This window comes from Abramis brama (assembly GCF_963993115.1).
Source record: "Abramis brama genome assembly, chromosome: 14".
In the NCBI taxonomy this organism is placed as follows: domain Eukaryota; kingdom Metazoa; phylum Chordata; class Actinopteri; order Cypriniformes; family Leuciscidae; genus Abramis; species Abramis brama.
Window position 1 is genome coordinate 17,905,426 of NC_139976.1, and position 15,051 is coordinate 17,920,476.

Consider the following 15,051-nt stretch of genomic DNA (forward strand, 5'->3'; position numbering starts at 1 on the left):
AAAAAAATATGTATTCAATTATTTATTTGATACATAACATTTGAATATTTATTTTCATTCCTGATTACGCATTTACTTTTGCAATCTCCAAATTCGCAGAGATAAATGATATCTCTATAAGCACTTTATGTACATAATCTGAGTGGAATTTAAAAATCTGTCCAGGAAAAACTTAAAGTACAATTTGTGAAAATAACACTGCATTGAATGATTATGTTATTTCAATTTTATTAGAATTATCATAAGAAGCATTGTTCTTGACAAAATTAACAGATTTTTGTGATTTGTTACAGAAAACTAATACCAGTCCTATCAATTACAAGTAAAGAAATGAAAGTTTTCATTGATACGCATTCATTTATTTTAGGAAATCCGTTTTACATAAATGACTTGAACATACACAGCACAATGAAATCAAATGCCTCTGTACATAAAATGAAAATAAATACATAATTAAGTGCATATAAATGACAAATATTCAAACAAGGGCAACACTGCTGCTCACAGTTATGACATATGTTATGTTATGTTCTGGCAATGCTATATCAAAGCTCAGCTGACTTGCATCCCGAACCATTTTCCAAACAGACCAACTTCCTGTTGCTTATTTGCCAGGCTGGAAAAAAACAACAGTTGCATAACCCTAATTACTATTCCATCCCTATCCTACTTACACACAACACCATTTTACGCCAGCATGAGCACCGTGAGTTAAATCCCTTCCTTTATCTCTTTCTTCCTCTATTGGGCTTGAATGTGTGAGCTAGGAGCTGATAACTTGCCCAGACCAGGTCTCGTGCTTCCTTCCGGAAGAAAGGTTGGTGATCACCACATCAACAGCTTGGAACTTTATGTTCTTGGGAGGAACAGGACACACTTTGTAGGTCACCTCATCCCCCTCCATAGGCACATATTCACCCTCAATACTAGATAAAAAAAGAGAACCGTGGTTAAACAAATAGATGCTACAACTACAAGTATTTTTTTTATTGTATATTTCTAAAATTATATTTGTATATTCACTTACTCTGAGATGTGAACAAATATGTCTTCTCCTCCATGGGAGGGTTGAATGAATCCATGACCTTGTGACCTGGAGAAGTTCTTGCAAATGCCCTTGAAGACGGGTCCAGATTTGGCTCTCACCGATCTGATAAAACACCAGAGGAAAGAGGCTCAAATCAACTAACATGATTCATTTTAGTAAATAAGAAGAGCAAAACATCTCTTTATGTTTTGTTGAAATGAACACAACAATATATGGTGCACCAATACTATTTTTTTTTCTTTTTCAATACATCCATATATTCTCTATACAGTTTTTCAATACAATAACCATTATTTTTTATATATATATATATTTCAGTGTCTGTATCAGGTTTATGTTTTGTCATTATCTTGTGTATTTAAGCCCTGAGTTTAGTTCTGTCCATTGTCCTGTATTGCCTTTGAGTTGAAGCCAAAGCTGTTACGTTGTTGTACTCCTACGATTCCTGTGTTTTTATTATCTCCTTTGTTTTGTTTATTAATAAAGTTAAACTGGCTGATATTAATATCTACCTCTCTCTCCTCCTTCATCTTCGTCTCCAACAGGGCAGACTGTTCGCCAATGCAGAACATGTTTAACTATCGTTTTACTTCTGCTTTTGACAATAGTAAATAATCATTATTATGCAAATATAAATGCATTATATTTTATATAAATATTATAAATAATATGAATATATTATTTATAAATATTAAATTATATTATATACATAAATAATTATTATTAAATAAATAATTAGGGCTGTGCAAGGATTAATCACGATTGATCGCAAAGTTTGTTTACACAATATATGTGTGTGTACTGTGTATAATTATTTTGTATATGTATACATTTAAGAAATATCTGATTGTATATACTGTATATATAAAATTTATATTCACAAATATTATGTAAACACAAACTTAATTTTGGATGCGATTAATCGGTGCACAGCCCACATATTAAACATTAAAAATCAAGAATTTTTTTTCTTATTTTTTCCCGCTGATTTGAAGTCTTAATGGCCACAAAATGTATTTTCATTGTTTCATTTTATTTATTTATTTGACTTGAGATCTTTAAATTGATTAAACTGTTGTATGTTTTTCACTCTCTTTGCACTTATCGGTAGACCCAATACTGAACAACAAAGTAGACAAGTGTCAATATTGGTAAAAAAAAAAAAATATCTATCAACAACATTAAAGTGAGACAGAATTTAAAAATCATTCAAAATCCTTTTTGCACATAAGTATATACATATTTTGACACTGTTAACACAGGTACTCACGCTGAATAGGTGCGTGTGCGTTTGGTTGGCAGTGGGCTAAGAGGTTCCCCTTTCTGATGCGGTTTCCTCTCAAAGACATCACTGCCTTCCCTCAGGAAAGGTAATGAAAGAGAGACGGGTGTATGTGGGCAGTGCAGCTTTTGATCAGATGTAGATGTGCTGTCTGAATCAGCCATTGGTGTGAAGTTCACTGGAGATGAGATGAGGCCTCTGGTTTGAAAAATGGGTTAAATCAGAGAGAAAATACATAACATTTGTATTTTATATATATATATATATACACACATACATACATTAGTGCTGGGCAACGATTAATTGCATCCAAAATAAAAGTTTGTATTTACATAATATATGTGTGTGTTCTGTGTATAATTATTTTGTATATATAAATATTTAAGAAATATATTTAAGAAATATTTGCATGTATATACGTTTAAACAATTTATATTATATATAAATATGTCATATATAAATAACACATTTTTCTTAAATGTATACGTGCATATGTGTGTATTTATATGTACACAGTACACAAATGTATATAACAGTATATGACAAAACGGTTTCTTTGAAATATCCAGTCTGATTTGATCAGTTTTTACTGTGTTGTTGTCTTTGCCCTCAAATCTGGGTGCAGCAGCTGCATCGGGATTCGGGACACATCAGATCTTATTACTTGGGGAGACTGTTTCCTTTTCATTGTTTTCCAATGCACCACTGGTTTCTGCCCTGCAGTCTAAGAAAGGCCAAGCATCTGTGTACCGCAGACTCCATATCAGTCTAATCGACAGTGACTGTGATTAAACTGCGAGTATGTGTGCTTTATTACCATACTATCAACCTGCGCTCAACAATACAGGATGTTGACAAACGTCGAGGAATTACTCTCAGCTTCTCCAGTGCACGGCATGCGACACCATAACAGTAAAGGCGTTTTCAATCAACGGTAATATATACAGACGGGATAGGAAAATACATTAGGATAATGATGAAATTCTTACCGTACTGTACGTTAAAGTGGATACCAATTTGTTGGTTGTTATCTCGAGCGCCGCGGAAACAAATATATCTACATAGCTACACTAGAATCCACTATTAAATGTCTATCATTCGTGGTCCACATATTCGACTCAATGGACCCCTGCGTAGCACACAATAAATGAGGTTACGGGTGGAGAGGGAGGGACACCCCATCAAAATTGAACGCGTGAGACGCAACGCGACGCGACAAAACAAAAACGCTCCAATTATAATCAACGACACTACGCTGCACGCGGCAGAATCCTGACGTCAGCCTTCAGTCGTCAAATCAGAGGGCTCATAATGTAATACAGGCGCGTCCTAGTTTTGACGCGTCGCGATGTAGATGTGATGCTGTATACAGGGCTTGTTATTTATGTTTCTTCATAATATTTAAACGTATTACAGTTCAGTCAACGATACTCTATAAGATCGAGGGATTAAGAAGAATTTAATCACTATAATCAGAACAAAACTATATTGAACACCAGTGGGTCCGGGGACCACCAGGGGCCGCAAGGGAGTGGTAGTGGGTCCATAGAAAAGTTTAGAGAAAAGCAGAATAAAAACGCAAAAATAAAAACCTAGCAATTTAAAAATGTAATAGTAGTTAAAATATTTTCCAAATACTACTTTACACATTTATAATATAACATTTTCACAGTATAAATTGAGTCTTTGTACATTCAAATATATAGCTGCCTTTTAAATTTAAGGATGGGGTTCCCTCGCACAAAGATGATCACATTTGGGGGTCCATAGCATCTAAAATATTGAAAACCTGCATGCATAGCTATATTATATATTGTTTACCAATATAGGGTGTACATACAATATAATGTTGCGAGGGGAAAAAAAGGCACGAGTCCAATACATACATTAACAAGGACTGAATTATTTGAAATGGCTTTTATTTTATAACCCACTGTGACTGATCAGCATTCATTTCCTCTCAAACAAGGAAAAAAAGGAAAAAATAATGGAGTTATTACCAAGAGGCTGTGTTTGTGTGGCGTTACGAGCAGTAAAAGTTCATCTGATGAGCACAAACATGTTGAGTCAGACAAAGCTAGTAATTTACACCTTGGTGTCTTAGTAGTTGCTATCGTCTGCTGGTCAGAGTGATTGATGTCACTGCTTTGACATGGGTACAGCTCCGAATGAAAGAAAAGAAAACAACCCTACAAAAAAGGGCACTCAAATATACAGAAAAGGTGCTCAAGAGGTTGGAGATCTGATTACTGATCCATTACTCAATAACTGTCGTCCAAAACACTTAAGATAATGCACATCCGAAATTCTCTGCAAAGGTTTATAAATAAGCATTATGTTTAAAACATGAACAGATTTGACCTTCTGTGCATTCAGTACAGACATATTTGATAAGATTTTGGTGTTGTGTATGATAGAATCTGCCAAGGTTTGATAACAAGGAATAGACAAGTCACTCTGACTCACAGTAAGAATTAGCGACACGCACAACAACTGGTCAAGTTTCAAGCTTGCATGAACAAGAAAACCAATAATGAAAAGTGGAAAAGCAGTTGTTAGAATCGTGTGAAATAAGATATCATTCCATCAATAGAGCCGATAACAGGACAGTAAATTCACAAGCAGCTCTCATTACAGTTAAGTGTAATATTTCAAATAACAGAAATTAATAATCAACAGTTGCATGAACACCTGCACAGATATTTGGATGATTTTATGAATTAAACTCTGGTGTCTCCCACTAACATGTATGTGCTTAGCATCTTTTGTAGGTTAACTTATTTTTTTAATTCTCCATTCTGTAATAAACAGACCCAGCTTGAAATTTATAAGCATTACAGTTGCTAAACTTCACATCTTTTATCTGCCTCTGCAATATATTATATAGATTTGAGAAGTGTGCGTATTGACATGACTTGTCTATGCAGTACAGTTTTGAAAATGTATTGTGTATACTTCAGATCATAATTACATGAGAGCATTTAAACCTTTCATACACATACCAATCCTCCTCCTTGATGCATAACCCCTCCCCCTCCCAAATATGTATATCGATGGCCAATCACACTCATTACTGAAGCTCTTTCATTCTGTTGAGGGCGGAGCCTGCCTTGAACCATTCAATCTGGGTTTCATTGAAGGTGTGGTTCAACACGATAGTTTCCGAGCTTCCGTCAATGTGCTTGATGATGGCATTAAGGGGCTAAAGGAACAATAGATTAAATAGATTTTTAGCGTCATGTTTTAAAAATCGGATAAGACTTTAAAAATCTTTTAGCCTTAACACAAACCAGGAAAGATGCATATAAACTAGAAACTGTTTAACAGAATAAGTCTTACCTTTCCAGGGGCAAAGGTCTTAAGCCCTGTAATGGAGATTTTATCATCTGGGCGGATTTTGTCGTAGTCAGCAGGATTGGAGAAGGTGAGGGGCAGCAGACCCTGTTTCTTCAAGTTAGTTTCTGTTGACAGCCATGACAAATTCATTCAAATCGATCGCTAAATGAGACGCTTGGCTTCAAACAGGGAAAAAAGGCGATCAAATTCACTTACCATGGATTCTAGCAAAGCTTTTCACAATGATGGCCCTCCCTCCTAGATGTCTGGGTTCCAGAGCCGCGTGCTCTCTGCTGGATCCCTCACCGTAGTTCTCATCTCCAACAACTACCCATGAAACATTGTGCTTCTGCAAGTGAGGAGATTACAGAACATCCAGAAATCGTTATGAATACAAATGCTCTCAATAGGCAGAAAACATAAATGACTCATATATAAAAAAAGTAGCATTTACTTTGTAATGGCGGGCAACATCAGGGACGCCACCAAACTCTCCAGTTAGAAGGTTGCGAATTTTATTGACGGCATCGTTCTCAGTATTAACGGCACCAATGAGAAGGTTATTGGAGATGTTATCGAGGTGGCCACGGAACTTAAGCCAGGGTCCGGCAGCGCTGATGTGGTCAGTGGTGCACTTTCCTTTCACCTGACAGAATTGAGTTACATGGTTCAGAGTGATATTGAAAACCAGAATTTCAAACATCCATGACTAAAACTTACCTTGATGAGCACTTGGAGGTCCTCAAGGTCTTTCCCACTCCATTTGTCGAAGGGCTCGAGCAGCTGCAGGCGGTTGCTCTGAGGGTTCACATCTACTTTCAGACCAGACCCATCAGGTGGTGGGTGCTGGTAGGTGTCCTGACCTGGGTCAAAGTCACGAGCAGGAAGCTCATCTCCTGTGGGCGGCACCAGTTTAAACTTCTCTCCGTTGGGGGCTGTGAGAAAGTCAGTCTCAGGGTTGAAATTCAGTGTGCCTGCAATGGCAAGGGCTGTGACAATCTGCAACACAAATGATATGAAAAAGTGAAAAAATAAATAAATTGGTAAGACTTCATACAAATGGTTTTGGGGGAAAAACATTCACAGATTTGTGAGCAGGTGCGAAATACCTCTGGTGAGGTGACAAAAGCATGAGTGGCAGGGTTAGCGTCATTTCTGGCCGTGAAGTTTCTGTTGAATGATGTAACAATGGTGTTCTTTTCTCCCTTCTTAACGTCACGTCTGCAAGAAAGATTTTTATTGGTTTATGATATGGCTTTATTACATAGCTTTATTACACAGTTCTTTGAATTACTTGATTCTGATTGGTCACTCGTGGAATTAAGGTCAAATATTTTTGGATAATGATGCTAAACTATAAACGTTGTCCCAGGCACCTGATTTTTCTAGTCTCATATCTCTCATGTGACTCAGAGCTCTCAACCTTCTCACATAATACAATTAATCAACTGAAATCAATTTCATAGCCAATATTTTAGCAAGTAACCCTGTATTATTACCTTAATTTAGTTTGTGATAATAGCTGGCAAACTCGACATGTTTCCTTACATATTACTTATTTTTTTACTATTATCTTACTTTTTTACTTTTATTCAGCAAAGATGCTTAAAATTGATAATTTACAGTAAAACACTTTTAATGTTAAAACAGATGTTACATTTCAAATAAATGTTCTTTTGAACTTTCTATTCATCAAAGCACCTGGGAAAGTGTCAGTAAAGCATACTTTAAAGTATTGTAATGCAGCCATGATTTGAAGATTGGTTCATCAACCAATCAACAGCCCTGTAGTATAAATTGTATTAATATTTCTCAATATTATATACCCCAAACTTTTGAACAGTAGTGTATCAAAGAAAATCTACAATGTTGAATTAAAACATGCGTTGAATACAAATACTTTACCTGTCCCACTGACCAATGCAGGGTCCACAGGCATTAGCCAGGACAACTCCACCAACATCCCTCAACACTTTGGCCTGCAGGTAAAGAAACACATTCAATTGTTAGACTAAACGCAGAACAATCAAGTAAATTGGACGAACACACAACCAATTTCAAGCTATTCCAAATCATAAAATCCCAGGGCTCTCCAACTCAGACTCACAAAGCCATCTCTCTCAATCGTGGCACGAATCTGCTCGGACCCAGGGGTGATTGTGAACTGGGCTTTGCTTTTGAGTCCTTTGTCGAGTGCTTGTTTGGCCACGGAGGCAGCTCTGCCCATGTCCTCATAACTGGAGTTGGTGCAGCTTCCAATCAGACCTGTAATGTTCATGGACAGGGAGCAATTTTATAGAATAATAAAAGTATATCAATGGCCATTAAAATGGGGTGGAGTCTAAATCACTGACCAACTTTAACATCCAGGGGCCAGCCATTTTTCTCAGCGACAGACCCGATGTCTGAAACAGGGTGGGCCAGGTCAGGAGTAAATGGGCCATTGATGTGAGGCTTCAGCTGTAAAGGAGGATAATAAATCATGTTGAAGTGAATTTTTAACACTTAACTGTAAGATTCATTCAACTTGCTTACCTTAACTGACCTGCTCTTACCTCACTTAGATTAATCTCTATCACCTGGTCGTAATGACAACCCGAATCAGGAACCAGCAGATCTTGATTCTCATTTGATAGAACAGCGATTTCTGAGAGGGAAAAGTAGAATGAGAGGCCAAACTTTTGAAGAGACAGTTGAATTATCCATTGATGAGAGACTACCGCTGCTTACCTCCACGACCAGTCTTCTCCAAGTATGTCCTCATACGGTGGTTGTAAGGGAACACAGAGGTGGTGGCTCCAATTTCAGCACCCATATTACAGATGGTGGCCATTCCTGATTAGAAAACCCAAAAGCATATTCAGATTTTCAAGTGACTGATATAACACGCCCTCCTTATGCCACCAACACAGTACACGATTTTAGGCCTGATTTTGAGATCGCCGGCAGTTCATAGAGATTGGCGCAAAACAATTTTTTTTTTATAATTCTGAGGCACATTCATGCAGGTTATGTTTAAATTATCAAAGACATGACCTTAGAGAAGCCCTGATGGACGAGAGATATTTAGCAGTCTGAAATTTAAGTTCTGCAGTGTGAAATGTTTTTTGACAGGAACTGACATGGAGACAATAATGTGACAAGACAGCAATCCGACGACTTCCAAGGTCATTTAGTGTTTGAGTGGCATTAGGGAAACTAAAAACATCCAAATTGGACTGTACATTTGTGTTTCACAGATTTACAAGTGATTTTAATCCCATCTATATTCTACGGAACCCCTAAGGAACATGGTAAAAGGAAAAAAATATGACATGGGAGGAAAAATTATGTCAATGTTTTAGTGTTCTCTCGCAAATGATTGCCTTCCCCCGAGAAATATTGAGTTTGCTCACAAAATGTTTTGCATTCTCCAGAGAAACTTTGGGTTCGCTCACAAAATGTTTTGCGTTCCCCTGAGAAATATTGCTCTGAATGCGCTCGCTCACAAAATGTTTTACGTTCCCTCAAGAAGTATTGCGTTCTGTCACTAAATGTTTTGCGTTCCCCCGAAAAACTGCATTCGCTCACAAAATGTTTTACGTTCTCCTGAGAAATATTACGTTCTCTCACAAAATGTTTTACAAGTTTTCAAGTTTCCAAGTTTCTTTGGGGAACGCAAAAGCATTGAAATATATTTTTTCCTCCCATCTCATATTTTTTTTCATCACCGTGTACCTTAAAGGGCTTCGTAGTATTCAACATGCCTGTTTTTCTTCACTCTACCTATAAAAATTATGAAGCAAATAACATACTGTTTGTCAGCTAATTGCCATCCTCTGAGAAATCTAATTCCATCTGGACAATAACGTCTTAACGCTTCTCATTCATTATGACCTTCGTTGAACACCGCAACTAAAGCTAAATTTATCACTGCACACCCTGGTGCACTATAATTATGTATTTAGACCTTCCATTATGGATACAGACTTTCAGCTCAAAGTAACAGTTGACCAAATTAAAGGGGTGGTATAATGCCCTTTTCACAAGATGTAAAATAAGTCTCTGATGTCCCCAGAGTGTGTATGTGAAGTTTTAGCTCAAAATACCCCACAGATATTTTTATATTTTTGAGGGTGAGCAAAAACGCACCGTTTTGTGTCTGTTCCTTTAAATGCAAATGAGCTGCTGCTCCCAGCACAGAGGGCGGAGCAGTCAGACAATGATGAAGAGACTCAAGAAGAGGTGACATGTAGAATGCAACAGGACATTTCTGAATAGTTAGTTGATTAATTTATGTAGCTTATGTGTAGTTATCTTCTTGTCATTGATTAGCATGTTCTGTCTTGATCATATATAAATCGTGTTCCGGGGGCGGGGTTTATGTAAATTTTAGGGTTAGTGATGTCACTAACCCGGGAGGAATGTCCTGTAGTCCCTACCAGCCATTTGTTGTAGTCCTTTAAAAGCAATTTCTTTAAAAGAAAATATCTTCCTTCGCTTTGAACTTTGAGCATTGTAACTTTGCAGATGTTGTTTATGTTCAAACAGCAACATTACACACTAACTAAAGTTAGAAAAGTGGAGGAAAGAAAGGCTCTATCCTTTAAGGAAGGAAAGTTAAAAATGGTCACTGTAAAAACTCAAAATGTTCACTGTAATATCAGCTACAGGTATGATCCCTAACTTAACTACCTTATGTAACCATACCCTAATTAATCTTAGTCTTAATCTTAATTAACAAATGAAGTTGTTGATGCTTTAAATGATGTCCAATATTAATAATTGTATCTCAAACATTATTTAGAAAATGAATCCAATCTAAATATTGCTTAAGCAAGTTTTCACCTGTGCAGGAGATAGAGTCCACACCAGGGCCGTAATACTCCACAATGGCACCAGTGCCACCCTTCACAGTCAAAATACCGGCAACTTTAAGGATGACATCTTTTGGTGAGGTCCAGCCAGATAATGAGCCAGTTAATTTCACACCGATGACCTGGAAAAGCAGATAGAACCTATAAATAAACACTTCCAGTTGCCCAATTTTAGATAGCAAGTGTTAAGTTCAATATATACGGACAATAGCAGCTTACGTTTGGGCACTTCAGCTCCCAGGGGATGCCTGCCATGACATCAACAGCATCAGCTCCACCAACTCCAATGCAGATGGAGCCCAGACCACCACCATTAGGGGTGTGTGAGTCTGTACCAATCAACATGACTCCAGGGTACGCGTAGTTCTCCAAGATAATCTTAAAAAAAAAAAAAAGATTGATTCATATTGCTTGCTTGCAACAAAACTGCAAACCTGTGATCAGCTAATAACAAAAAAGGAATATGACTTCTCTCATTATTATTATTTAAAATACTGTTTTTAATCATTTAAATTGTAAAAATTAAAGCAAAGAAACATTACTATTGCAATACTATTGTGATAAATAAATAAAAATGGGTAATAATAATAATATTTTACAGAATATCAGTAAAATCACAATATTCTACTAATATTTATGCGTTACATTCTTGGCTTTCAAATGTTAGATATTTTATTGTGACCAAAAACGATAGGGGACCTTAAATCATCTTTTTTATTGATAACAAATTATTTTACACGAATTAGTAATAAACAAATCTCATAACAAATTTGATAAGATGGTTGGCACGTTTCCCTCAGATTTACGTGGGCCATCCTTCAGGCCGAAAAATACAGAATGTATAAATATGGGAAAACAAAATCACATCCCTGATACTCTGACTTTTAGTATTAATTAAGTATTCATTTTAATGAAGCAATTTAAGGGTGCTCTGATCATGATTTTTGGGCCTGATCACTGATTACAGATCACTGGAAGCACTATTGTCTGACACTGATCAACTGATACCCATCACTGAAATAAATAATAGGCCAACTATTCTTAACAACAAAAAAATTAAGAGATGAGAAAGTATCATGATTTGACAACTCATTATTTATTGTCAAGCAACATGTACAACATATTCCATTCCCATTCTTAGAGGTGATCAGGAACAGCTTAGAGCTTAACAAATATAGAATTCCTGTGAAATATATAATAATCATAATAATAATAATAAACCACAACAGTCTTTATCAACAGAAAGTAATCAAATATAAAACACTGCATAGTCTTCACTGTATAGATTAATGTCTGTTTGATTAACATTAATGACAGACAGCAGCAGGAATATTAGGCTGCTGTCACTTTAAGACCGAATGCTCGGATCCAATATACTGTTACACATGCGACTTATTTCCCAACTGTTTATGTTTACATAACCGATGGTGTTTAAGCGAATACTCACAAAGCGGGGCACTGTATTTTGCAACAATCACTGATCTAGCTGATTTAGAGAAGCAATTTTAGCTGCGCATAGCAAAATTGTCTCGCGAGTTTTGCATCATCTGATCAACCTTTAGCGGCCGATAACGTTTGGCGCCCGATCAATTGGAGCATCCTTAAAGCAATTATGTGTACATCTTATGTGAAATTTAATAGTCATGGACAAACCACCTGAAAAAAAAAAGTCATACTGGTTAACAACTAGTCAAAAGTTTTTTTTTTCTCCAGTACCTGATGGATGATCCCAGAGCCAGGTTTCCAAAAACCAACACCATATTTAGCCCCAGCACTAGCGAGAAAACTGTAAACCTCTTGATTCACTTCCTGGTTGACAGCGGGAAAAGGAATTAAATAGTGGAATAAAATCAGTAAAGAATAAAAAAAATATATATATATTTTGTGTTCAGCAGAAGAAAGAAATGCATACAGGTTTGGAATACAAGCAAATCATTTGCATGGTACTCTTTCAACAACATCCCTAAATGGCATAATTCACCTTTGCTTTCTGTAGATCTTGGACTCCTCCGGTCTGGGCCTCGATAAGATGGTCACAGTGGATGGTGGATGGCACTGCCACTTTTGGGAGTCCACTGCTGATGAACTGCAGCATGGCCATCTGTGCCGTTGCATCTTGCATGGCAACTCGATCCGGACGCAGGCGCAAATATGTGCGTCCTCGAGCGATTTCCTGTCCAATCGGGTCATCTAGATGGCCATAGACAATCTTCTCTGACAGGGTGAGTGGCCGATTGAGTCTGGAAGATGCGATTTCACATTTAAAGCACTTGGAAAAACTCACAAGATTTAGGACAATACATTTTTTAAAGGGATAGTATACTCCACTTTTTTTGGAAATAGGCTCATTTTACAACTCCCCCAGAGTTAAACAGTTGAGTTTTACCGTTTTCGAATCCATTCAGCCGAACTCCAGGTCTGGCGGTACCACTTTTAGCATAGCTTAGCATAGATCATTGAATCGGACAGGACCATTAGCATCTCTCTCAAAAAAATGACCAAAGAGTTTCGATATTTTTCCTATTTAAAACTTGACTCTTCTGTAGTTACATCGTGTACTAAGACCGACGGAAAATGAAAAGTTGCGATTTTCTAGGCTGATATGGCTAGGAACTATACTCTAATTCCTGCGTAATAATCAAGAAACTTTGCTGCCGTACCATGAGTCCAGCAGGCGTAATGATATGACGCAATATCTTTTTTGGAGATATGACGATACTCCAAAAAAAGTGGAGTATCCCTTTAAACTAACCAAGTGCAAGAAAAAAGTATTTTTCTTCTGTAAAAGTAATAAAAGAGCCACTGAGGCGCCTTATTAAAGATAAGAAGGGCGGAAGCAAATAAAATTGAGTGTAAAACACTGTAATGCTTTCTGACCTTTTGCGCACAATGTCAATATTTGAGCGAAGCTGGTCATAGTTGACGCAACTGCTTGGCTCAAAGCGGCTCATGGCCACCTTGGCCTTCGCGTTGAGGGCTGCCGCCACATGAAAGCGACGGGCTCCCTGACCCAGAGCGAGCTGAAATAAACAAACAGGGAATCAGAACACAAAGAGCTGGAACACAAACTCAGAAATCACATTGTAAACAACTAGATTATAATGTAAACAGGGTTCCAACAAATTTTAGAGGATTAAATACTTTTGAGAACATCATAAATAATAATAAACATCTGTATTTTCTAGAGAAAAGTCTATGACTTCTTGGGATTGTGTGTACTTTCATGCCTTGAAATAAGTTGTAAAATCCCCTAATATTGTAATGAAAGTGAGAACTGAAAAATACATTTAAGTTGACATACACAACAAATAAATATATCTTATATCTTGTCAAATAAACAGTAAATATATACTCAATCTTGACCAGAACATTCTATCATACATGTGATGCCTAAATCCATGACAGCATCAAGGTTATATGGGGTATTATTATTTTTTCGACCTCATGTGGACAGGAACATGTTACTAGATTGTTCGAACTGCTGTCATGTATGTTTTTTGTCTGACATTATTAATGACAACATCAGTATAGATTAACAGTGTATTGTATTTTTGAAATCACAACTGCTCATTTCGCTAAATGTGATCAAACCTCCGGTGTTAAGTTATGCCACTTTAAGAATACATATAATAATGCTAGATAGATAAAAATGTATTAATTTGCTTTCAAGGATTTCATGGCGTTGTCATGTAGCGGTGTCACTAGTTAATCTACACCGACAGCGCCGTTATCCTCTCTACGCTGTTTTAACCTTGTGTTCACCTTGCGACTAAAACCAAACAGTCAGACATGAAAAATACACAATGAGCGAATCAATGAAATAGCTGTGAGTATTTCTGGTTTCGTGCTTTGGCTGTCTTGTATGAAACAGATGGAAATAAAGATTATACGCCATCGGCAGCGCAAACGCGTCTGCTATGACATCCTTGGCCACAATGACCTGTGAGCAGATTTCAGCACAAAAACAGTCAGACCACTCATTACGAGCAGCTCAAACTAGCAAGCACAGACATAGGTGGCATTAATACATTAATTAAAAAAATCCAAACCATGCGTGTTGACTAGATAACATTGAGATTTGCATGTACCTGGAGCCGGGTGACGGTTAAGCAGTAGGTTGCCATTTTGTTCACTGACAAAGATGTGACGCGAGAATATGACGCGCGGGGTATAAGAACTCATTGTCTTGGAAGGATGTTGAAATGTTTGGATCTAATTGTGTCTTATTTTAAAAGACCAACAATTTAAGGTGCTCATATTTTTTTACTCATTACTATGAACGTAAAAAACATGAAAGTAAAATGAAAAATTAAAGTAATGTTAAATTCTAGTAATGTTTTGTCCAGGTGTGCATCTCTTACTTTTAGGACCTTGTCTAAAATGACACAAAGATTTCTAACAATATATCTAAACCTGTGATCTATCTACAAACATTACAGTATAGAAACATTTATTTAAAAATATTAAAATATATAAAACCAAACAGAGATTTTTATTTATTTATTTTTTGTAAGGTTTCACTGAACATT

At 36.7% G+C, this 15,051-nt stretch overlaps 2 protein-coding genes across 2 annotated transcripts; both read right to left on the minus strand.

The window, feature by feature from the left end:
• Nucleotides 1-211: 211 nt before the first annotated feature.
• csdc2a (cold shock domain containing C2, RNA binding a) lies at nt 212-3,547 on the minus strand. The gene is made up of 4 exons (XM_084134971.1): nt 3,320-3,547; nt 2,319-2,528; nt 1,028-1,150; nt 212-926 (listed from the first exon to the last, which is right to left on the minus strand). The coding sequence occupies exons 2-4, from the start codon at nt 2,492-2,494 to the stop codon at nt 764-766; spliced, it is 462 nt and encodes a 153-aa protein (XP_083991097.1). The 5' UTR covers nt 2,495-2,528; nt 3,320-3,547; the 3' UTR covers nt 212-763.
• A 685-nt stretch (nt 3,548-4,232) lies between these two features.
• Nucleotides 4,233-14,672, minus strand: aco2 (aconitase 2, mitochondrial). Its single transcript, XM_084135491.1, has 17 exons — nt 14,611-14,672; nt 13,400-13,542; nt 12,504-12,762; nt 12,239-12,331; nt 10,742-10,900; nt 10,494-10,644; nt 8,397-8,501; nt 8,222-8,313; nt 8,021-8,126; nt 7,774-7,931; nt 7,572-7,645; nt 6,776-6,887; nt 6,387-6,665; nt 6,121-6,312; nt 5,883-6,015; nt 5,670-5,791; nt 4,233-5,532 (listed from the first exon to the last, which is right to left on the minus strand). The coding sequence occupies exons 1-17, from the start codon at nt 14,644-14,646 to the stop codon at nt 5,401-5,403; spliced, it is 2,346 nt and encodes a 781-aa protein (XP_083991617.1). The 5' UTR covers nt 14,647-14,672; the 3' UTR covers nt 4,233-5,400.
• Between the last annotated feature and the right edge of the window lie 379 nt (nt 14,673-15,051).

Bases quoted from the DNA above. Each gene is read 5' to 3' on its own strand.
- csdc2a (XM_084134971.1), bottom strand. From the start codon at position 2,494: ATGGCTGATTCAGACAGCACATCTACATCTGATCAAAAGCTGCACTGC. The intron at 1,151-2,318 runs GTGAGTACCTGT...GTGTTTTATCAG, and splicing joins CGCACACGCACCTATTCAGC to ATCGGTGAGAGCCAAATCTG. The intron at 927-1,027 runs GTAAGTGAATAT...TTTTTTATCTAG, and splicing joins ATATTTGTTCACATCTCAGA to TATTGAGGGTGAATATGTGC.
- aco2 (XM_084135491.1), bottom strand. From the start codon at position 14,646: ATGGCAACCTACTGCTTAACCGTCACCCGGCTCCAG. The intron at 7,646-7,773 runs GTGAGTCTGAGT...CTTTACCTGCAG, and splicing joins CGATTGAGAGAGATGGCTTT to GCCAAAGTGTTGAGGGATGT. The intron at 6,666-6,775 runs GTATTTCGCACC...TTTGTGTTGCAG, and splicing joins CTTTTGTCACCTCACCAGAG to ATTGTCACAGCCCTTGCCAT.